Genomic DNA, 23,778 nt, shown 5'->3' with positions numbered 1-23,778 from the left:
TCCTCTAGGGGTTAAAAACCTGGGACTCGGGATAAAATGAAACAGCTTGATGAACCCAAAGGAGTCCAGTGCCCTTCATTTCAAACTCGTGACCTGACCTGAGCATACACAGACAGTCAGAGCTGTTATAACCCAGATAAGCTCAGGATAAAGGATGGACGTCAGTGTTCGCTGATTAGGAAAACCCAGAAAAAAGGCCAGTGAACGCACCCTTTTGCACCCGGGGTCACTGTTACAGCCCACTCTAATCAGCGAGGGGTCCACAGTGAATGGATATGCTGTGAGCACGGTAAATGTTGAAGCATTACAGGTGCAGTTTGTGTAACTGCTGACCTGTTAGTTCTGGGCATGATCAGATCCAAACGTTGTGTTGCACTGTTACACGTGTTTCAGATGAGCAGAGTTCTTGGCACTGACTGGATGAACTTCCACGAACATCTTCTTCCTTTCCTGCTCGACCAGCACACCTTCCACAGATGACGGCACTGATTCACGCGTCCGTGGCAGGACTGAAACACACCTGCTGTTAGTGCTACACGTGAGGACTTAATCTGACTGATTACACACCAACTGTAGATCTGAATAATTAAATCTGTAAATCTGTGAACAACTGCTCACCTGACTGAGCGATCACCGAGCTTATGTCATGGAGAAGCTCATCATCTGTCTGTCCACAGCTCACAAGCATCACTCCTCTTATGATCCGTGTGTTTAATCAAACACTGATCACCTGAGGGGTCCAAACAGTGCTCGAGGTCACGGTCAGATTTAGTGACCTCTGTTCGCTCACACAGGCAGCATTTTAGGTCTTCAGTACACCAGCGCCTGATGTTACAGACCTGTTCGTATCCGGGGTTTGTCCTCGATGATCTCCCCGAGACTCACGATTGATTTCAGGTCCAGACTCTGGGTTAGCCATTTCATTATTATTACCATCATCTTCATTATTTCAGGGTCATCATTGTGCAGTCAGGGTTGTAGTCGTTATGTCGTGTTAAAAATCTCTGGCTTTTTATAAAATGTGTGAAAATCTTTAGTCAAGCGACGATGAGACCCTTAAAGATTCCCGTCCTGTTCTCTTGCATCTTATGAGGATTTTCAGTGAGTTCATTAGTGTCAGTATTGACTTCCACTGCTGGAAAATCAAACCTCGCAGTTAGTGAGAGGATCATCTCTTCAACCATAACAGCCATCGAGGCAGCAAAAAGGTTCACGGGTTGTTGTCCCTGTAAATTCATCTGAAAATGAAAGAGTTAACAGTGAGTGTCAGATTGTCAAATCCAGTACGTGGTTAACATGTCAAGTTTCTGCGTGTCACATTAAAAGTGTGACAGCACTCAGTGATTTAAACCTTTTATAACTGTGATATTTCCTGTTATGAAAACCACAGCTGGCAGGCAGCTGGAAGCAGAAACATAAACAATGACTCTTTTTATGCTTTCGTCTGTTGAGCCGGTCGGACGAGAAGTCAAAGCGTACGAATGCTTTCATAGAACAGCATCACATTTACCAGGACTGCACAGTGGCAGTGGTGGCTGTAAGCATGTGCAGTTTATGGTAAATGGCCTGTATAGCGCTCTACTAGTCCCTAAGGACCCCAAAGTCACCCTCAAACTGAACACTGTTTTACCTTCAGCTGGTTTACATAAATCTCCTCTCCACACTCAGCTGCTTCCAAGGAAGGATCTCATCCTGCTGCTGGACTCTAACATCAGCCTTTACCTGCTCTGCAGATGTTGAGACCTGAACGGTCACTTAAACCAGGAACACTGAGTCAGACCAGCTGCAGCCTGAAGTGGAGTCAGCAGGATTAGACTCTCACAGCAGGGTCGTGTGGTCGTGTTTTAGTGTTCAGAAAGCTCATTTTCAACCAATCATACACTGCCCAATGGAAAACCATTGAGGAACAAATGCTGTCTATACCTATTCAGGCAACTCTAGCTGACAATAACTTACAAACCTATATAAAAAATACTGATAACATGTGGGTGAAAAGGACCCTTAAAACATGGAGAACTATTATAAAGGAATATAAACTCGAGACCAATATTACAGTTCTTAAATGGTGTGCTTACGACTCAGAGTTCAAACCTAATGAACTGGATTCTAGATTCAAGGACTGGACAGGTAAGGGCATAACAGCCCTGTGCAGTATAATGAAGGATGGAAAATTGTTCAGCTTTGACATGCTTAGAAAAACATTTTCATTAGAAAAAGAAGACTTCTATCGATATCTGCAGTTAAGGCACTATGCCGACACGAAGATGAGAAACGTAACAATGATAAACACACGCTTGATGGAACTGTTTATAAAAAGCTATAACTCAGAAACTATTGATAGAATTGTATCATGTCTCTATAAGGGTCTAATGGATTTGAAACCACATTCGACTTCATATATTAGAACAAAATGGGAGAAGGAAGGAGGGATAAAAATTTTAGAGGAAGAATGGACGGCAATATGGAGATATCAGTGGATGTGTACCAGCTCACAAAAGTGGAGGGAATTTGGCTGGAAGTGCCTAATTAGATACTTTATAACACCTTCTCAGAAGTCTCATTATGATGATAACCCCCCTGCTTGTTGGAGGAACTGTGGAAATCAAAGTGCAAATCATTACCATATTTTCTGGGACTGCTCAATCTTGAGGGATTATTGGAGAGAAATACATAATGCCTTACAGGATATCTTTAAACGTGAAATACCTCTCGAGAGTAAGACTATGTTCTTTGGATATATACCTCAGGAATGGCCTAAATATGATAAACATTTAATAAATATTTTATTGGTGGCCTGTAAAAAGAATATCACCAGAAAATGGTTATCCCCAGAGAGCCCAAACATAAGTACATGGATGGAAATCACAATGGAAATTTATAACATGGAAAAGATAACAGCTTCTGTTAACCACAAGCTGGAGAAATTTACATCATATTGGGAAAACTGGGTTAAATATATCACGCCTCATAGGCCAGATTTTACTATTACAAACCAATAATTATGATGTATGTATATATATTTATAGGATCACCCCATACCAACACATCCGTGTTTTTTTTTTTTTTTTTTTCTCTTTCTTAGGTTTGTTAGTTTTGTTTTTTGTTTTTTGATTTTCGGATTATGTGATGGTTTCAATTACTTCTATCGTTGTAAGTATTCTTCCCTTATGACTTGGATGTAAATTAAAATACTATTTCAGTATTTAAGGCAGATAACCTAAGTATGAAGAATGCTTACATGATGTACATACTGTGAATGCCTGCTTTTGAAACCTTAATAAAAATATGAATTAAAAAAAAAACAACAGAAAGCTCATTTTCTTTTTGTTGCAGTGCACACCGCTCACCCCACAGAAAACATGTAACACTGAACGCTGTGTTTAATTAGGACCTCAGCAGGCGAGAAAAGATCCACAGGTGCTTTGTGTCCTGAATCATCCACAGCTGTGGAGCTGTGTGGCCTGCTGCCGTTTCTCACTTTGCTGCTGTTTGTCTGACAAAAGTGTTCAAACGAGCAGCGACTCGTGGCCCAAAGAGTCGTCCCTGCAAGTTTTTGTAATGTGGACGGTTATAAGAGGCTGACGCAGCAGCTGAGCCGCCTCATTACTTAAGCAGCTTAAGTCTGAACCGTTTTAGAATTACAGACAGTTTTAAACACAGTTCTCATATTTCAGAGGCTGGCCTTTCACTTCTAGGTTTGATTATTAAAGATGAGAAACATGCACAACAGTGATCAAAGATTTAGCATAGTTAGCATGTTGAAAACACGCTCAGGATTCACACAGCTCCTGTGGGTAAATACTGTGTTTTTATTTATTGTATATCATCACGCTTCATTATAAACAGCCTCCATCTCTGCTGGATGTCATCACAAAATATCCCACAGACTCTTCTGGAAGGACACAGAGACTTTCTCACGCCAGCTAAGAGACATAATCAACACTGCGTCTGCCCCGGAGGCTCCAGCCTCACCCACAAAACATGCAGGGTGTGGGTGGGTGTGTTTGTGTGGGTGTTTTGCGAGGGAGGGGGTTTCGTCAGATGTCACCTCAACTGACTTCTTTCAATCTGTAGGACTGATAACTCCAGAATGACTGAACCCCTCACCCTGATACCTTTTGTAGGAAGCTTATTTCTCAGAATTTTTTCCTATATTTATCATCTAGATCCTCACTATTAGCAGACAATAATATGTAATATTTAATCTTCAGTGATGCATAATATTTTTTATAATCATGTTTGTGGTGGCTGTCCTGTGAGGAACCACGTCTCTCTGAGTGAACAGCTGTTAATGAGCTCAGAGGATCAGGCCGACACTCTCATTTACGACTATGTTAAACATTTGACTCATTTAAATATCACAGCTGACTTTAAAGGCCTGAGCAGTGATGCGGGTAACTGTCAGCATCTACACAGGGATTACAACCGAATGTAACATGAAGGCAGTGTTTTAGTACTTTTATTGAACTTGGCTGTTTAATGAAACTGGACCTGGCAGCAGTTCCCTCTTCATCATCACAGCTTCCATTACTGACAAGCAACAAGTTATTAAAAGTTTCATGTATCACATGTGCTGGATTCTGCGTTTAGTAAGAAGAAACTGTTCTGATTACAAACTCTGATCATCAACCGTGACTGACTGTGTCGGCCGCCTTATGCTCAAACACGGCGTTCTTTATGGAAAAGCTGCGGTTAGCTCAGCAATAAAACACCCAGCTCTCACTGCCAGTACCCACAAGAAGTAGTAAAAATTAGACTCTCCAGCTGCACCACCTTCAAGCATCCACCAGGAACTCCAAGCAGGTCAAGTACTCGGAGCTGATTTTCATGTGTACAATTATATGTGACACTCAGGACCTCCAGTATAACCTGTAGGAAAACCCCAGCTCACATGCACCTAACCAGGGTGATACAAGAACGCCCTCCCCCACCCTTTCACTCCAGAGAGTTCCTGAACCCAAGCCTTGAGGCGAGCCCAGGCTCCCTCCCAATCAGAGAGGTGATATTCGTATACTGTTGGGTCTAAACTCAGACCCCGCTGTATCCAAGACTTATTCCCATGAAAGAAAAGCAAGGCAACAGTGTTCGATCGATTTCTTGCGCAAGGGAGGCCTCTCGTCTGTGACCAGCACGTTGAAATGACCACACTGGTGGCCTCCTCTCGCCGCCTTTTATTGACAAACTTCAAACAATAGTTTACAAAACACCTCCCCTTGCAACCCCCCTTTGGTTACAAAGACAAGGCACTGTATGTAAATGTATACACTGAGTGTGTGTGTGTGTGTGAGAATGTGTGTGTGTTATGTGAGAATGTGTGTGTGTGTGTGTTGGTCAAAGGGTCATAAAACCTAAAAGCAGGAACAACATCCTTGGTCATAAAGAGGGTAGTCTTCCCCCACACCCAATGTATGGTTTACCAAAGATAACACAGTGAAACCATACAAAGGGTAGGAAGCTCTACCAAACATCAAACAGATCTTCAAGTTAGGATGTATCTACAATAAAACCTCCCCCAGCACAGAGTGGCTGGAGAGGTGGTCAGGATCAAAGGAATGGCTTTGATCCTACTGCTTAAACTAAGACTATACAAATTTAAGAAACACAATGGCGACATTCAACAATTAGACTTAACATTTCCCTCCTTTTTGTCATTGTATACTTAAATTTCAACTTATGCACCCTTTGTTTGACAGTGTCAGTGTAGATTTCATTCATGCACAGTAAACTACATCCTATACATAAGCAAATCAGTATCAACAGTTCAAAAACAGGAATTAATATTTTCAAAAGAAGATGCCACCAAGGACCAGACGGTAACCAAGCTATCCAGTCTTGTGGCGGATCTACTCCTGTCGTGCAATTCATTATGTATTTCTTCAAGTACACAACTGAATGTCAAAGGTCAAACAAGAAGAATCATCATTCTCAAAAATCATATGTCTCTACAATCCAACTGTATACAGACATAGGTATTTAAACGCATCAGTTGACTTTATTGTTTGTCCATATGGCTCTCAGCTAACTTCAAAGCTGCAGCCTGGTCAACACCCTTCTTTATGACTCCTATCAACCCCCCAAATCTTTTCACTGTAGGCATCCTGTGGGGGTTAGAGTCAACTGGTGAATTATCTGCATTTACAACTCTTCTCCTGTCCTGTTGTCACCACAGAAAAAGCTTTGTAAAGGAAATTGGATCAAGCTGTTTTGATCTTCTTGGCTCAAAACCTCAAGTGTTCATGATGTAAATGTAGACAAAAGGCTTCTCTGTTTACATCCTTCTTGCAAAAGACAAAAGAATAAGTGATGTTGCCATGTTCCATGGTTAATCTCCAACTTGGGCTAATCCATTGTCCTTCGTACACATAGGCAATTGGCCTGTTTCCAGTTCGTTTAACTGTATAATGTCCTGCAACAAGTCATATTCTTTGAGTCAGACGAGCAGGTCTGTCTCACCAGAGCAGTTCACCTTCCCAGCTACTGGTGAATCAACCTTCCATTCAGGTTCAGAGCAGTTGAAAAGTTGGCAGTGTTCCTGGATGTGTTGCTAAAGCAACCAAACAAACTGTCTCGCTCCAAGTGATGCTATCCGGTTGTGTTCTTAAACTGCCACCAGTAGTTGGTTGAAAACCCATGCGGGTACTGGGTGTGGTTTGCTCTGTCCCAATGCGCTCCTGTCATCCCACTCAGGGTCCACAGGCACAAGAAGATGCACAGCACATTCCCAGCCATTCTGATGAGTACCTGTGGCTCAGTTGGTTTCTTCACCGGATTGAGACGAGGGGCCCTGGAGGCTTTCCCCCCCCTTTGTTCCCGGTCTTCCTGCCACTTACTCCGAGCTGGCCTGGATGTGTGTCACCTTCTTGCAGTGCGCTTGATATATCCAAGTGTTCCTTCCGGCAATCTTCACTGCTGTGGTCGTCGTCAGCAGCATCCGATATGGACCTTCCCACCATGGACTGGACCAGCACTTCCTCTCCATGGCCTTATCATCATCCAATCTCCAGACTTCAGGCTCTGCTCCTGCGAAGAAACAAAATCATCTGGCAGATCATTTGTTCTCATGACTACTTTACTTTTAAACATTTTCAAGCATCTAATCTGCTAATATGCTCTCTCTTCTGCTTTTCTATCATCACTACAGAAGACTGGAACTCTAACTCTAACTCTAAATCCTCTAACATGTGTAATCTCAAAGAGTCAGACCATTCTCTGTTGGAGTAATCCTCGTGTACTTATTCTATACAGTCTAACCATGTCCTGCCTGTCTTCCTAAATCCTAACTTTACTGTTCCATTAGTTCTCTCTGCAAAAAAGTTTTTTTTTAAAAGTATTTAATAATCCTAGAGTGAGTATAACGACTGCTCATCTCCCTCCTGTTTGAGACATGGTATAGCCAATGGCTCAAAATAGCAGCAGTCTTATACAAATTATTAGGCAGTACTGGTTTATCACACAGATAAAAAATCATCCTGCAAGCTTGCTCCCTCTGTAAGTCACAACTATTGTCCTGCAGTAGGTGAGTGGGCCTGCATGTCTGCTAATGCTGTACTGATAAAAGGTTAACACCATGTTTAACTAAAGCTGCCTCTTTTGCGATCTTATCTGCAAAAACTTTCCCTAATGCAACCGGATCTTTCCCTCACATGTGTGCTGCACATTTACAAACGGCAATTCCACTGGTTAATAACGCTGCCTCCAGCAGATTTTGCAAGAGTTTGGTGTGTTCTGCAGGTTTCCCTGTTGAGGTTGTCATACCTCGTCTCACTCACTGCACTACAAAGAAATGTACAGTAGCAAATGTATACTGCCTATCAGTGTATATTGTCTCTCTACAGCTTTACACGCTTCCGTTAAAGCTAGCATCTCTGCTGCTCAAGCAAATATGAAACATGCTAGTTGTCCTACATAGATAACTCTCTCTCACTGTCTGCTACAGTAAAACGTGTTCTAGTCTGTCCCTCTGCTGTTGTAAAACTCAAATCATCAACAAACCAAACCTTTCCCTCAACGAGTGGCACATCTATTAAGTCATTCCTCAGCTTACACGTCTTCTCCTCGCGCTCTCTACACTCATGAGAAGTGCCCTCCTCCGTTGGCAAAAAGGGTTGGACAGATTCAGAATTCTGCACCACTTTATGGTAATATGTGTGGTTGTGAGAGTAACAGTAACATTAAAGACAAGTGTCTTGTAGGTGACAGAAATGTAAGTTTAGTCTGCAGTAGTAGACATCTACCTCGTGTGGAACTAACAATTGCAAAAGGTGAAATAAACTATTGAAACATTGTACAGCTTAAGCTGCTGCACATACTGATCTCACGCATGGAGGTAAAGCACGAGCAACTAGAGCTAATCTTTTAGGATAGTAAGTTACTGGCTTCACTTGTGGAAAAAGTGCTGTTAGTTATTTTACAGTCACCTTGCATTTGTGCTGTTCACAGAACCACAAGTCCATCGCTGGACCTCCTCTGCGCTGTCACTTTTTGGAGCTTGGCACGCTCCCTCAGGTTCCATTTTGTGGGCGATCCTCTCAGTCACTCCTTCTCATCATGGCATCTCACGACATCTACAAATTGAAAAAATGACACTCCTCTCGCCACACGGCTTTCGCCATGTGTCAACTCCCCAATGAGACATGTACAAGAGTGTTGCACAGTCTCCCTAAAACAATCTCCAGGGTTTGTCCCTTGGAGCAGCTTCACTCCAAGCTGTAACCCTGTGTAAAAACATTAATCAGCACTTAAATGTTCAGCTTGTTTAACTCCCAGCTCCTGTATCACAGAAGACAAAGTCTTAAATTTAAAACAACTTCACATTCGCAACCAACTGTAGATCATAAGAGTAATAAAGTATTCAGCATCACAGAGACAAGTATCATTGCAGGTTTATTCTAAACTCATTAAACTCCTACGTTTTCCCATAATTTATTCCAAATTATTTAACATCTCAATGTTATTCCACATTGTAATCAGTGAACTTCACTTATAGGCCATCAAAGCCTCATCTGAACATGGATGCACCACTTGCATAGGTTTAATACTTGTAAATAAACAGCTAATCACACAAATCACTGCAACAATAATAGTAAACATTGTTTAATGTTACTTCTGGACCCCACCTCTTGACGCATGGACACTCTCATGCGTCAACTCACCAAACCTGGATCCCTGCCTTAAAAACTGGCTCCACCAGGAGCCTGCATACTCACCATCATGGCCTGGAAAACAAGATCTGGAAGTAAAATCAAACTTCACACTTATAAACAAGTATATCACAAGGGTAACAAGCATTCAGCATCAGCAAGACAAGTGTCATGTGCAGGTTTTCTCAAATCATTAAATCACTATTGTTACCATAATTCGCCTCAAACATGGATCATCCCATGTGCTCAGTTAACATTAATGTAATCGGTGACTTCCCTTAAGCAAAGTCACTCCACTCATATATTATTATGGGTCCAAAAGTGGCCAGCAAATGAGCCCATAATAAACTATTCCATAAATATCGTAATCTCTTATTTGTTTTACTCATGTCACTTGTCCACTTCTGCTGAATGCTACATGCACTCTTAAAGAAAACAAAACCTGAAATAAAGAAACAAACATCCACCAGTTGTTCTGCTAAAAACCACATCATCAAATCACATGAAAAACTGCAATGCTGTAAGAAAAAATGCAAATGTTAGCGCTGCGCAGGTGTGTACACACTTTCTCACAGTAACTTCTGTGAGTACCACAAGCCCATGAATAACACACCTCTGATAGATTCACAAACATAAAAATGGCATTTAAAAGGTTAAACCATCACACAACCTCAGATGTTGCTATCATCTTTCTGCTCCTGTAACAGAGACACACACAGAGATACATCCACACCTTTGTCAAGCGGGGGTTGACTTCACACAATGGTGTTAAGTCAGTCAGTCAGTTCCCCATTTATTTTAAAATTCTTACTCATTCACTCAGTGATTCCTTCTTTAGCTAATTGTGGAAATTATCGTCGCATCCGTTTCCACGCTCAGCAAAACAACGTCATTTCAAAAAGAAAAATAATTCAGACTGGATTTCCTCGTTGAATCCTTTTGGACAGGAACTTGTTTCCTGATTGTCCCAAATAAGAGCCCATTTTAATTTTGGAGAAGCTCACTTTGCAACAGTTTTCTCGACGACGCTTCGATTCTAATCGTGCAGATCTGCTCAACAGAGATCATCAAACAAAACTTTCAGTGCACCATGAAAGTAACAAAATAAAAGAAAGAAAATAAAAGAAATCAAAGAAAATAATGGAAAGAAAGGCCTTGTTTAAGTCATGACACGTGTTCTTCATGCCAGGGGGATAAATCGTAACAACCCAATTGGCAGGTTCAACTTTAGTAATAAAGACAAATCAAACAGCCAGTTTAATCTCAAACATTCATCCAATCAGCCATACACACAACATACAGCATAACCCTGTTGTCTTAGCACATAATAAGTTTTAGTTCTCATGTAACTAAATGTGTGCCATGGTAAAACTTCTTCACACACCAGAAACTCACAATCAGCTCACTCAACTCACTCATTTAAGACCTCTCATCAGCATTCTGTTTCCTCCTCTATGATGCAACCATCTGTCCTCCTATAATATTCAGTCCACTAGTCTATGTATCACTTTCATCTTACTAGTGACTTGGACAAGATGACAAACAGAATCTCATGCTTAAGATGCTGTCTGGTCTCATGAGTATCATTGTATGTGTATATGCATGTGGGGTTAGTATAGTTAATGCATTTTCAGTATGTTTTTGTGTTCATCTCTCACCACACTTCCATTATTCTCATCACTGCTTAAAACAACACACATCTCTCTCTGTTTTTTTTCTTTAACTGTACTTTTCTCCAAAACAGAAAATAGCATTACAGCTGTTTCAGACTGAGAAACACCAAACACTCTTCGTGCCATCATTCATCCACACAACTATTTTATTTCTTTTTGTCCACTGGGCAGGTGACCTGCAGAATCACGTCTGCCCCAGCTGGATACCTTTCACACACACCATGACGTCAGACACTCTCACACTCGCGGAATTGATCAGGAGAAAAACTTTCTTCATCTTTTCTGTCTCCTCTCTTGCCTAGTCTGTCTTGGACTCAATGCTGCTCCTAATATGCCTCTAATCTCTCCTCCACTTCTACCTCTGCTCTCTCACGCTCTTCTCTGACTCTACTTTCTGCTAACATTCTTGCTCTTCCTAATGCTTTTCTACGGTGTTGTTCTAGAGTAGTTGCAGTGGATTGAGCTGTAGTTTCATCCTCAGGTTTCACAACTACTGCTTGCAATATTGCTCTTTTAACATTCTGTGCTTCTCTCCTCCTCTGAGCCTGCTCCAGCCACAACTTAGCAACTGCTAACTGCAATTCCTTCCTCTGCTTCGCTTTACCTGTTTTACCTGCTACACTTACAGATATTCTTTCTACCAGCATTTTACACTTAACTTCCACTAATGTCCCTTCAAATCCACATTTCTTATACCAACAACCTACATACTGCGTGCTGCCTGGTAAAACTTTCTGCATAAATTTTACATCTCCTTCTAAGGCAGACTTACACATTTTATTCTCCATTACAAGACAACAATCAGCCACACTCACGCAGACCACGTCTGGCCCGCACACACACAACATAGGCCTATCGCTTGCGTCTGCACGCACAGCCTGCGCTCTCTGTTGAAAACTCTCAAACGCCCCATATGGCGGAGAATTCAACCTTCGGACACTCTCCAACGCCCCAAATGGCGGAGATTCCGGACTCTGAACCTAGGTTCTCTCCACGCCCCAAATGGCGGAGAACTCTCTACGCCCCAAACGGCGGAGAAGCCTGCGTCTCTCTCACGCGGCTAGCGCGCTCCCGGACTCACGTTTAACGCACAGCCCGTAGCCGCTCTCTATTGTTTTGGGTCCACGTGCGCTCTCGTGACCAGCGCTCCCCGGGACTCAAACGTTTCACGCAGAATCACGGTGACGCGTTTCTAGGATCCCACATTCATTCACGCGGTTATAGAGACGCTCTCTAAGGCCTTCTGTACTCACTGTTTGTTTACGTTCATGGGAAGAGTCTCTGGATCCCGTCAATCGTCATCCATCCCGAGGGGAGGTCAGGCGCAAACTTCCCGGCCTGGTGGCAAGCCAAAAACACCAGGGCTTTACGTCAATCATCCCAGACGTTGCGGTGGCGTCCTCTCCCTCTCCTCGGTGGATGCAATGTGTTAGGCTCCGGCTCCGAAGGACCAAATAAATGTTGGGTCTAAACTCAGACCCCGCTGTATCCAAGACTTATTCCCATGAAAGAAAAGCAAGGCAACAGTGTTCGATCGATTTCTTGCGCAAGGGAGGCCTCTCGTCTGTGACCAGCACGTTGAAATGACCACACTGGTGGCCTCCTCTCGCCGCCTTTTATTGACAAACTTCAAACAATAGTTTACAAAACACCTCCCCTTGCAACCCCCCTTTGGTTACAAAGACAAGGCACTGTATGTAAATGTATACACTGAGTGTGTGTGTGTGTGTGAGAATGTGTGTGTGTTATGTGAGAATGTGTGTGTGTGTGTGTTGGTCAAAGGGTCATAAAACCTAAAAGCAGGAACAACATCCTTGGTCATAAAGAGGGTAGTCTTCCCCCACACCCAATGTATGGTTTACCAAAGATAACACAGTGAAACCATACAAAGGGTAGGAAGCTCTACCAAACATCAAACAGATCTTCAAGTTAGGATGTATCTACAATAAAACCTCCCCCAGCACAGAGTGGCTGGAGAGGTGGTCAGGATCAAAGGAATGGCTTTGATCCTACTGCTTAAACTAAGACTATACAAATTTAAGAAACACAATGGCGACATTCAACAATTAGACTTAACATATACCAAAAACCAGTTTTAGCCACCGGGGATCAGTCCACCACCCTGCATCTGGCCATTATAAATACAGCTCTGATATCAGGATTCATCATAATAATGAGCAGATAAAGGGCAGAGCCTCAATTTGTATCCAGTGGGGATAAAAACATGAATGTGTTTCAATGTGAACCGTGATGTTTAAACACTTTTAAAGCAGTTTAGCATGTTTTAAAACCTTATCCACATCCATATCCACATTATCCACTGAGTCATCATTTACCCAACTTTATTTTTCATTAATACAATGTTGGTATAAATAACATATCAGCCTTAAAACCAGAGGAAACAGAAGAGCAGAGAATAAAAAATACAGATGAAAGTATCTGCTGTCTGTTATCAACAACATTTAATACAAGCTGAGAACAGCAACAGAGACGCAAACACAGTGACAGAGAATCCAGAAGCAAATACAGAAACGATCACACCGACTCCATCGCAGGACTCGAACAGCTGATCTGAAACACATTACAGAAGCCTGCTGTTACAAAGATATACGTTTGTAAACACACTAATTACAACCTTTAGCAATCAAATCAGAGTCTGTGGCCTCACCTGGAACGTGGATCTCTTCTTCAGTCACATGGCCGATCTCCTCCTGTGTGGCCACGCAGTGGAAGATGTTGGTGTTTGTCCTGGTCACCGTGGTGAGGAGGGTGATGTCATAGCGGCCGTCTCTGTGTGACACCTGTGGCTGCTCAGCAGGAAGGATGTTTCCATGGCTGTCCCTCCACTCCACTCTAGGCTTCGGAGACGCACCTCTGACCTCACACCTCAGCTGCACCCTGTACTCCGTGATGTTCAGGATCCCAACAAACGGCTTCAGAGCTGCACCTGTGAACACAGCATGAAGCTACAGCACAAGGAGGGTGATGTTTCAGCATTCAGGTGAATTTTAAGGTGGTTTCTGGTTTAGTGACCTCCCAGTGGCATTAGCCTTCAGCTCACACTGAGGTGGTTTGGCACAGTGTTGAGTGATGGTAATGAGAATGTCACAGACTGAAAAGGATGAAGAGTCCACTCAGAGACCAGCTGCTGTGTTTGAGCTTGCTGTGACGAGCCGACGTGCCTGAACTCCTCCTGCTGTCATCACGATAACAAACAGCAGCACTGGAAGATAATGTCACTCTCCTTCCTCTGCAGAGTAGAACACTGTTAAACTGAAGTGTGCTGAGCAGGACCTGCAACATCTTCATTGACCTGCGATTTGTCCAATGATTTCTTCTGTGTTTAATACCAGAAGACCAATTCTTAGTGATATCTAGTAGAAAGAAATGTCTTTGTTGAGTTTTCACACCAACATCGTGGTGATTTGAGAACTGAATGTGGTTGAAGCAGTAATTACGTCTCCTTCATTGTTGTTTAGTTGATATTTCAGTTTCTCTTCATCCCTGTGACAGGACAGCTCGGACCGCAGTGAGGAAACACTCAACACTTGTATCTTTAAATCTAGTTGTTGTTTACCTCATCACTGACAGTTCTGAACCATCTAAAGATGAGTGGGGAAAACGAATCAACACCAACATTAAAGGGATAATTCACCATTTTTGGATACATCTCGCTGCTGTGTTAAATCAGTAGAAGAGCTTTACTGTCTCAGCATTAGTGTTCTTACCGTTTTCATGTCCTGTTGTTACTGCAGTCACAGTCAGAGGAAAGAGGCATAAAAATAAAAGCTGCAGAGTTTTTGCCTTAAAAACAGAAGAAAACATGACGCGGAGTAAAAACGTTCCTCTGTGCTGCGTCGATCACGCTACTGACGCTCTGCAGCGGATACTCTGGTCGAGTGAGTTTAGGAAACAAGCCTCAGTCACGAGTGGGAGGAGCGTGTGTGTGTGTGTGTGTGTGTGTGTGTGTGTGTGTATGTGTGTGTGTGTGTTAGTTCTGTTAAGCTTTGCATAAAAAACATCAACATGTTCAACAATCCAGGTAAATAAATTAATGAGTGCATAACGACATAAATGCAAACTCATGAGTGAGAACTTCAGCGCTCACACTTACAGGCATAAAGTGTTTAATATTAAACGTCAGTAAGAAGAAAACAGACATGTTTCAGCGCCGGTCCTTCCTCAGAGTGTCATGAAACATGTGAACACACGTCCTGGCTCCAGCTCTCGCTGTAAGAACCACAGATTACAGATTAAAGCCTTCGAGGTCTGAACTCGTTTCTCTCCTGTTGACTCTGAGCTGTTTCAGTCTTCCTGACCTGGAAGCTACAGCGTGAACGACACCATGAACCTGTATTAGGAGGAACGATCTGTGGCTTTCAGTGTTATGAAGGAGGTTCCCTTTTCACTGGTGCACATCACCAACATACACTGAAGCCCTAACCTGGGGCAGGCTGGACGAGATCCAGAGATTATAGAGATCACAACAGCTTACTGTGAAATCCTAGAAGGAGGGTCCAAAGACTTTCCTGAAGAGCATCAATTTAAAAAAAAGAATATTTTCAGACCTGCTTTTCTCCTGTTAGCTGAAATTCTGTCTTCAGGCTAAACTGTATCACCAACACAGCAGCTCTTTTCCAGTTTTACTGACCAAAGCACTCAGAGCTCACACTCTGCTGCTTTTAACTTGTAATATAAATAACAGGAAAACCTTCATTTATCCCATATTTAGGAAATGTATTTATTTTGTTTATTTTTTTTTATCTCTTCATATTTTTCTGAAGTCATAGTTTTACTTGCTGTGTAAAATCTGTCGCTCTGCTATCAGTAGACCTGTCCGTGTCTGTGATTGGTCAGAGATTGATAAGTATTCAAATGTGACAGCAGAAACTGAGACTCATCAGTCCAGGCAACATTTTTGCAGCTTTCTATTGTCCAGTTTTGGTGAGTGTGTGTGTGCAGTCTCAGTTTCCTGTTCTTAGCTGACAGAGTGGCACTTAGTCTGGTCTTCTGCTGCTGTGGCCCAGCTTCTTCAAGTTCTTAGATGCTCTTCTGCACACTTTGGTTGTAACAATAGGTTATTTTACTTCTTGTTGCCTTCCTAGCAGAGAAAGTTGCATAAATATTTTTTCTTCCTTATTCCGATGCTAGCTGTGAAATTCAGCAGGTTGTCTTGACCATGCACATGCTTGACTGCATTGAGCTCCATGAAATGTAATTGGCTGAAATTTGCATTAACAAGTAGTTGAGGAGGTGTACCTAATAAAGTGGCCAGCAAGTCCACACTTTGTATGAGGTTCAACGAGATTTTTTTAAAATTCAGAACTGTTCAGTAAAACTGTAAAAACTGTAATTTTGCCTGCCTCCAGGTTTGACGCTATAATACTTTAAAAAAATAAATAACTGTCTGTGCAGTGAGTTGAAAGTGAATGATTCATCTATTGTGGAGTAAGTACCACAGGATGGCGCACTTTAACTGTGTATGGTAAGGTCATGGATTGTAGTGATTCAGACAAAAAACTACATGGCAAATGGACTGATTCTTCTATGGGACCTTTCTACTCTCAAACGCAACACAAGCACTGTGTTCTATGCTGCTAAGTGCCTACTAACTACCATTTACACTCTGATGGATGCTAATTGATGCATCGGAGGAACCACCAACCTTCTGATCAGTAGATGACCTGCTCTACCTCCTGAGCCACAGCCGCCCCAGCAGTGAAAGTTCCTCCAGTGTTTACTGTTATCTCAACTGTCGGTCACGAAACGGACTCACACTAATTTGTGGTAAAACAACAAACAAACTACTAATTAAACTGAACTGATTAAAGATGGGCAGCTACTCTAAACCAAAACTAGCCTCAAAGTTACATCAGTTTCAGAAAAAAACATTTCATTTTCTCTCACAAAGAAAATAAAAGAAATTATTGGCCTGTCTGGAGGCCTTACACCACTTAAAAATGTCTTTCTTTTCCTTGAGTATGAACTCCAAATTCAGTGAAGATGTCTTTACAGCTGATCAAACTGCTGGGAGTATTGTGCCAAAGATGGTTCATTTTAGTTCTTAACCAGCTCCACATCAGCCTGATTTTGTCATTTTTAAAATGTAAAAATAATACTGTTACTTTTTTAAATCTTTCTATTAAATTCGTGTCATCCTTTTGTTTCTGCGATGTTCCACATTTGATGTTGACGTTATTTTTGTTGTTACCCAGCAGTTTGTAATAAAGGTCGTTCAGTGTGACGGGAGATTAAATTTAACATCCATCACTTTTTCTGTTTCTCTCTGTGATGATGGCAGATTAACAACAGTTAAAATGTTCCTCTAAGGATTTCCTCACTTTGCTGTACAACGCGCTGTTTGTTTTTACTTTTGCTGCTTCACACAGCATCACAGCTCAGTGCTCCATCTACAGGTGCATCCACAAGAAGCTGAAGGTGGAGAGCAAACAGATGTAATGATGGACAGTTTGAAGATAATATGGTTTCACTAATAAACATTACTTCTGCACAAAACAAATGTACAACACAGAGCAATTATTTAGAAAAGTATCTTTATTGAAAAAGGTGCAAAAGATCCACATTCTATTTTTGAAAATATACAAGAAATGTGGTTTAGAAAAAACATTTTAAAAAATAAATGGTAAATGGCCTGTATTTATATAGCGCTTCACTAGTCCCTAAGGACCCCAAAGCGCTTTACATATCCAGTCATCCACCCATTCACACACTGGTGATGGTAAGCTACATTGTAGCCACAGCCACCCTGGCTGCCGGACACTGGCGCCACCGGGCCCTCTGACCACCACCAGTAGGCAACGGGTGAAGTGTCTTGCCCAAGGACACAACGGCCAAGACTGTCCAAGCCGGGGCTCGAACCAGCAACCTTCCAATTACAAGGCGAACTCCCAACTCTTGAGCCACGATAAACGTAATGGCTGCATGTCAATGATATATGAGCGACTGTTTAGGCACCAATTCATTTTTCAGTAAAATGACAAAAACTGTCATTATGAATTCTTTTACATGTTACTATGATGCTGTTATGATAGTTTTCAAACACTGATCAAAAAGATAAAAAATAGAATAAAATTTGAGAATGAAATCAAGGTTCAGGCTACGTCCACACGTACCCGGGTATTTTTGAAAACGCAGATTTTTCTATGCGTTTGCACCTTTCGTCCACACGTAAACGGCGTTTTCGGTCACTGAAAACGAAGATTTCTAAAAACGCCTGCCAGGGTGGATATTTTCGAAAACTCCGTTTTTGCGTTTACGTGTGGCCGAGGAAAACGGAGAAAATGCAGCGTCAAAGATGTGCGCCTTTTTTGACGTCACACTGTGCGCCACGTTATTGTTTCAGTGAAATGAATTTCTACAATACTGTTAATTCTACTCTCTGCAGTGTTTAAATGCTTACATACACACACAGTTACTGTCCGTCCACACATACGACTCTGTTCTGCTTCTGTGCCCCAGCTTTGTTTACTTTTTCCCACCGAGGCTTCTAGACTTCTGTTGGCCAACATTTCTACACGGTTAGGAATCTAGCGCCACCTGCTGCTTTGACATGTTCTTAGCAGCATTTTCCTTCATTTCTGCATTTATGTGTGGACGGGATTATTTTTTAAAACGAAAACGGAAAATCTCCGTTTTCAAAAATACCCGTGTACGTGTGGACGTAGCCTTATACACTTGAAAAACAAACTGACATATTTCCAAGCAGAAAACACTTTCATTCTGAAAAGTCATAGAAGCCGACTGGCTGAACAGCGCCTTTAAAAATATTTACTGTACAACAATTATTTACATGGCGTAATTTACATGACAGACACACACAATGTTATGAGTAGAAGCACAAGAAAAAGTGAGTAGCTCAATACAAGTGCAATGTAAACAAAACCCACAAACATTCTTACATTTAAACAGTACGACTCTCTATAAAAATAGCATGTAATTACCGTATTTTTGGGACCATAAGGAGAACTGGATTATAAGACGTATTAAGCGAAACAAAAACAGCCAGATACAAACTTCACAATCACATCCCTTTTACTGTGATTGTGATTGGCCTGTTCAGCACTTTGAATTCCAACAGCTACTTTTTCACTGCAACTTTTGTAATGTTCAGCCAGAGAACAACAATCAGTATCCTGTCAAAGTAAGGAATAAAAACCATAGACTTAATATAAAGCCTCACAAATATCTTCAAACTCTAGGAGGCTGTGTTACGACCCGGCTCAAAAGTCGCAACATAAAAAAGGAGATGAATACCAGAGTGTTAGTCAGAAGAGGTTTTATCTTAAAATGGCATAGCAGGTTGGCTAAAATAGCTGGTACCACCAAGGCAAAGACTAGTGAGCTCTTCGGGAAGCTTGCCTCAGGTATGCTTTTATCCACACCTGACTAGGTGTGGCCAATTAGCACCAGCTGACCACACTGAGCAGATCAGAGGCTGCAGAGGGACGTAACACCTCCCTTAAAAGGGTTCCTCTAGGACCCCTAAATTTATTAAAACCCCTCTGAAGCCTTCAGGTCCTTGACCCACAAACCTGGAATAAAAGTAAAAGCTAACAGAAGCAAGTAAAGCAAGCATACTAGTGACCAACCACAAAATGGAGAGCTATGGCCACACAATGATCACATCAAGGGTGGCTCAGCATCCGGCCAACACCACTCACAAGTGATCCAACCACAGTAGCCATATTCCCCACAACACTAAAGGTCACAGCACAAAACACTCACCACACGAGGATCTCATTAGCATCCATCAACACACATTATGCCAACTTAAAAACGACCTATCCGCCTCAGCTACAGACCATCATTAACAAATTGTCTCAAACCTCTTGCCGAGTTTGGTGCCACTTGTTTACTATGTGCAACTCCCAGCCTGAAATGCTACAAAAACAATAAAACTTTACCGGTCTAGTCTTCAGTGGTGTACCGGGCTCAAGGCAACTTTAAACGCAAATTCAAGGGTACCGAACCCTCAAGCGTACCCCCATCCAGGATAACCACCAAACACAATAAACTAAAACAACAAGCAAAACAACAAACAAGTGCTTCCAGCTGAATGCTTGGAACGGATGCGAGGGAATGCACAAAGCACCACATACAAACACCGGGACATGAACACACGGTAATTATATATGCATAAATGCTGACAATGACAAAGACTTATAATAATAATAATAATGGATTGCATTATGCCCTCAAAGCGCTTTATAATTCCACTATTCATTCACTCTCACATTCACACACTGGTGAAGGCAAACCACAGTTTAGCCACAGCTGCCCTGGGGCAGACTGACAAAGGCGAGGCTGCCATATCGCGCCATCGGTCCCTCTGGCCATCACCAGTAGGCGGTAGGTGAAGTGTCACAACGACCGAGATTGTCCGAGCCGGGGCTCGAAAAGGCAACCTTCCGATTACAAGACGAACACCCAACTCTTGAGCCACGATTTCTCACAGAAGCCTAAATCAAACCTTAGTCAACATTATTAGTGTTCCCTTTGCAGTTCTCCAAAAGCATAGCACAACACAATGCTTCAAGGATTACAGATATTTAAAACCAATTCTGATGCCAGCAGCAGGTTAGACTTCAGAGGGACGTTTGATCTAAGACAGTTTCATCAGATTGTTTTAGGGGTTTTACTTGAATCAATGTAACAAGCTAATCCACCCACTCTTTTTTAAATTAACGGTGTTATTAATTGTTGAACCCATTCTCTCACACACACACAGATAACTTTTATGTGCACCTTCATCTTTGTACACAGTGCTTTCTAACTAACTGGCACATACACACGGAGAATCTGTGTTTCAATAGTTTGCCCATGAACAGTGTGAAGTAGCTGGGGATCAAACCACTGAACCGTTCCTTAGAACTTGTAATTCTTCTGGGCCTGTCTCAGAACCTGGTGCTGGTGGATCTTCTGAGGATTTGTTTGCACTCCTAAGGCAGCCTGAAAACACATTTTCATTAAGTTAACTTTTAGAAATCTTACAGAAATTATTTGCTATTCTAAAAACATTTTAATCTTATTCTAATTCAACACACACAGACAGAAACTGACTCAAAGTCTGTATCCGGGTTTAAGTGGCTCAGCGATTTATTTGCCAGGAATCAAAGAAAAACCTGCAGCTAATCCTATAAAATTAAAAAGTTATTGAAGCAGAATAAATACAAAACGAGCAGAAAGCATCACTCTAAAATCAGATTAGAATACTTTAAAAACCACATACGAGGGCAATCCCAAAAGTAAGATCTCGAAAAAATTGGTGACATAGAGAAACTGTACAGCTGTTGGCCACATTGTTGTAGTTGGTGCTTCCTCCACTCCCAACTAAGCATGCACAGCTTTGCTGGGAAGCAGACCAGGAGTGACATGTTTAGCCGCATGTTCTGCTTAAATTGCTGGCTGTCTGAGTGGTGTCCCAGAAACGATGTGGGCTTCATAGATAATTGGCAAACCTTCTGGAGGAAACCTGGTCTTGTTAGGAGAGACGGCATCCATCCCACTTTGGATGGAGCAGCTCTCATTTCTAGAAATATGGACAAATTTATTAAACCCCCCAAAATATGACTATCCAGAGTTGGGACCAGGAAGCAGAGTTGCAGTCTTACACGCCTCTCTGCAGCTTCTCTCCTCCTGCTACTCCCCCAAAAACCCATCTCCATAGATACTGTGTCAGCTCCCAAACAGACAAAAAACAAACTAAAAACCAGCAACAAACAACTTAAACATAAACAATTACAAAGAAAGAACAATACAGTATCCACATCTGAACCAAAGAGTAAAACAGTGAAATGTGGATTATTAAATATTAGGTCTCTCTCCTCCAAGTCTCTGTTAGTACATGACTTAATAATTGATCAACAAATTGATTTACTCTGCCTTACAGAAACCTGGGGCCCGTTCTTCGTACGTCGCTTACTACATCCAAGATCAAATGACACATCCAAGATCAAATCATCGCGCTAACCGTGAGCTCGCTAATCCGGTTCCCCGAACACACCTGCTGTTGACGATTAGTACAGCTGGACGCAGTAATGAGACATCACTGGGTGTCATAAAAGGGGCTACGCATCGATAGTAGAAACATTGATCGGCAACCCTCTGATTGGTCGGCGAAAATGTCGAAGGAGCGCGCTCGGCTCGGTATTTTTCGGCAGCAGAGCAAGAACTCCTGAGTGAGGGATTTCAGGAGTTTCAGAGTTCAATCAGAACGCAAGGGAACACTGCAAAGGCTGCAAAAGCAAGGAGCGAGGGCTGGCAGAAAGTTGCTGACAAATTAAACTCGTAAGTAATTTAATAATAATAATAATAATATATTGGATTTATATAGCGCTTTTCAAGGCACCCAAAGCGCTTTACAATGCCACTATTCATTCACTCTCACATTCACGCACTGGTGGAGGCAGCTACAGTTGTAGCCACAGCTGCCCTGGGGCAGACTGACAGAAGCGAGGCTGCCATATTGCGCCATCGGCCCCTCTGGCCAACACCAGTAGGCGGTAGGGTAGATTTATTATATTACACTATATTATCCAATATTATATTACATTATATTATATTGTTATATTATATCCTCTTTCACATTAGAGCCACAACAGGACCCACTAGAACATGGGAACAAGTAAAAGTGAAATATTAGAATATTCTACAGAATGGTAATATTTATCACTTATATTGCTTTTCGTCTCTTGGAAAGAGACCCTGAAATAATCTGTTTGTTTGTTTATAACAGCAACCAAGAAAAGGGCAGAGCAAAAAAAGACAGGTGGTGGTCCTGCACCCCCTCGTCAACAAGTTGGTTAAGTAAATAATACCCTCACGGGAATATCGATATCTCTCTATGAGCACACTGTCGCGCTGAGCTAAAGGATCCTGTCTGTCCCGCAATATACGCTGAATTCTGAGGACTCTCCTTATCAATCTTGCACCTTCCGCAATGGGTTGCTCGCGTAAACGGACAGGACATGGCTGCGACAGGCTTCCCAAATCCACCTTGGCTTTTATAGCCGTGGTCTCTCATCTTGATTACACGAAGTAATTTACAATTGCTACTCTGAAATATGAATTACATCTGTAATAATCACATACATGTAATAGAATGTTAATAGTACATTTCCCTTTTTTAGGAAATGACCTGTATGTATCTGTGTGACATCAATAAAAGGATCAAGTGCTGCATTATCTTCAGTTACATTGATGTTATTTATTTATCGCTGTTGCTTTCGTATAAATGAAGCGGACATACCTGCGTGGCCGCGATCTAATCCTGTTTACATAAAGTAAACCTGCTCCCGAGCAGGTTTACGCTTACGGCTCTGTTGCTATGACAGCAAGTCCCGGATGAGCTTCGGGGAACCGACTGATCCAGGATCACGCGAAATCGTCAACAATCTAATCCGGCTAACCTACTTAGCGAGGTACGAAGAACGGGCCCCTGGTTGCAGCAGGATGATTATGTTAGTTTAAATGAATCAACACCCCCGAGTCATTCTAACTACTAGAAACCTCGAAGCACAGGCCGAGGGGGCAGTGTGGCAGCAAGTTTTCACACCAGCCTATTAATTAATGAAAGACCAAGACAGACTTTTAATTCATTTGAAAGCCTGAAAGCTTAGCCTCAGAAACCAGTCTTACTTGTTATCATCTATCGTCCACCTGGGCCTTACAGAGTTTGTCTGATTTAGTTCTGAGCTCAGATAAAATAATTATTGTGGGTGATTTTAACATTCATGTAGATGCTAAAAATGACAGCCTCAACATGGCATTTAATCTGTTATTAGACTCAACTGGCTTCTCTCAAAATGTAAAAGAACCCACCCACCACTTTAATCACACTCTAGATCTTGTTTTAACATATGGCATAGAAACTGAACATTTAACAGTGTTTCCTGAAAACCTAATTTACGTAAATGTAGGCTGATAATAAATATATGATATCATTT

At 42.0% G+C, this 23,778-nt stretch overlaps 1 protein-coding gene across 3 annotated transcripts; it reads right to left on the bottom strand.

The window, feature by feature from the left end:
- Positions 1-13,133: 13,133 nt before the first annotated feature.
- On the bottom strand, positions 13,134-14,720 carry LOC146670634 (uncharacterized). Of its 3 annotated transcripts, none has more exons than XM_085407648.1 (3): positions 14,542-14,696; positions 13,482-13,779; positions 13,134-13,384 (listed from the first exon to the last, which is right to left on the bottom strand). In XM_085407648.1, the coding sequence occupies exons 1-3, from the start codon at positions 14,548-14,550 to the stop codon at positions 13,266-13,268; spliced, it is 426 nt and encodes a 141-aa protein (XP_085263774.1). In that variant the 5' UTR covers positions 14,551-14,696; the 3' UTR covers positions 13,134-13,265. The 3 variants fall into 3 exon arrangements, with proteins under 3 accessions (XP_085263774.1, XP_085263775.1, XP_085263773.1); XM_085407649.1 differs by lacking the exon at positions 14,542-14,696 and adding an exon at positions 13,847-14,482 and having other exon boundaries at positions 13,482-13,760; XM_085407647.1 differs by having other exon boundaries at positions 13,136-13,384; positions 13,482-13,760; positions 14,542-14,720.
- Positions 14,721-23,778: the final 9,058 nt, after the last annotated feature.

Source organism: Rhamphochromis longiceps, linkage group LG5, assembly GCF_057381845.1.
Source record: "Rhamphochromis longiceps isolate RC_006_pf linkage group LG5, R_longiceps_female_GT1.1, whole genome shotgun sequence".
Taxonomy (NCBI): Eukaryota; Metazoa; Chordata; class Actinopteri; order Cichliformes; family Cichlidae; genus Rhamphochromis; species Rhamphochromis longiceps.
The sequence above is the reverse complement of the archived record's forward strand: the minus strand, read 5'-3'. Positions and strand labels throughout refer to the sequence as shown.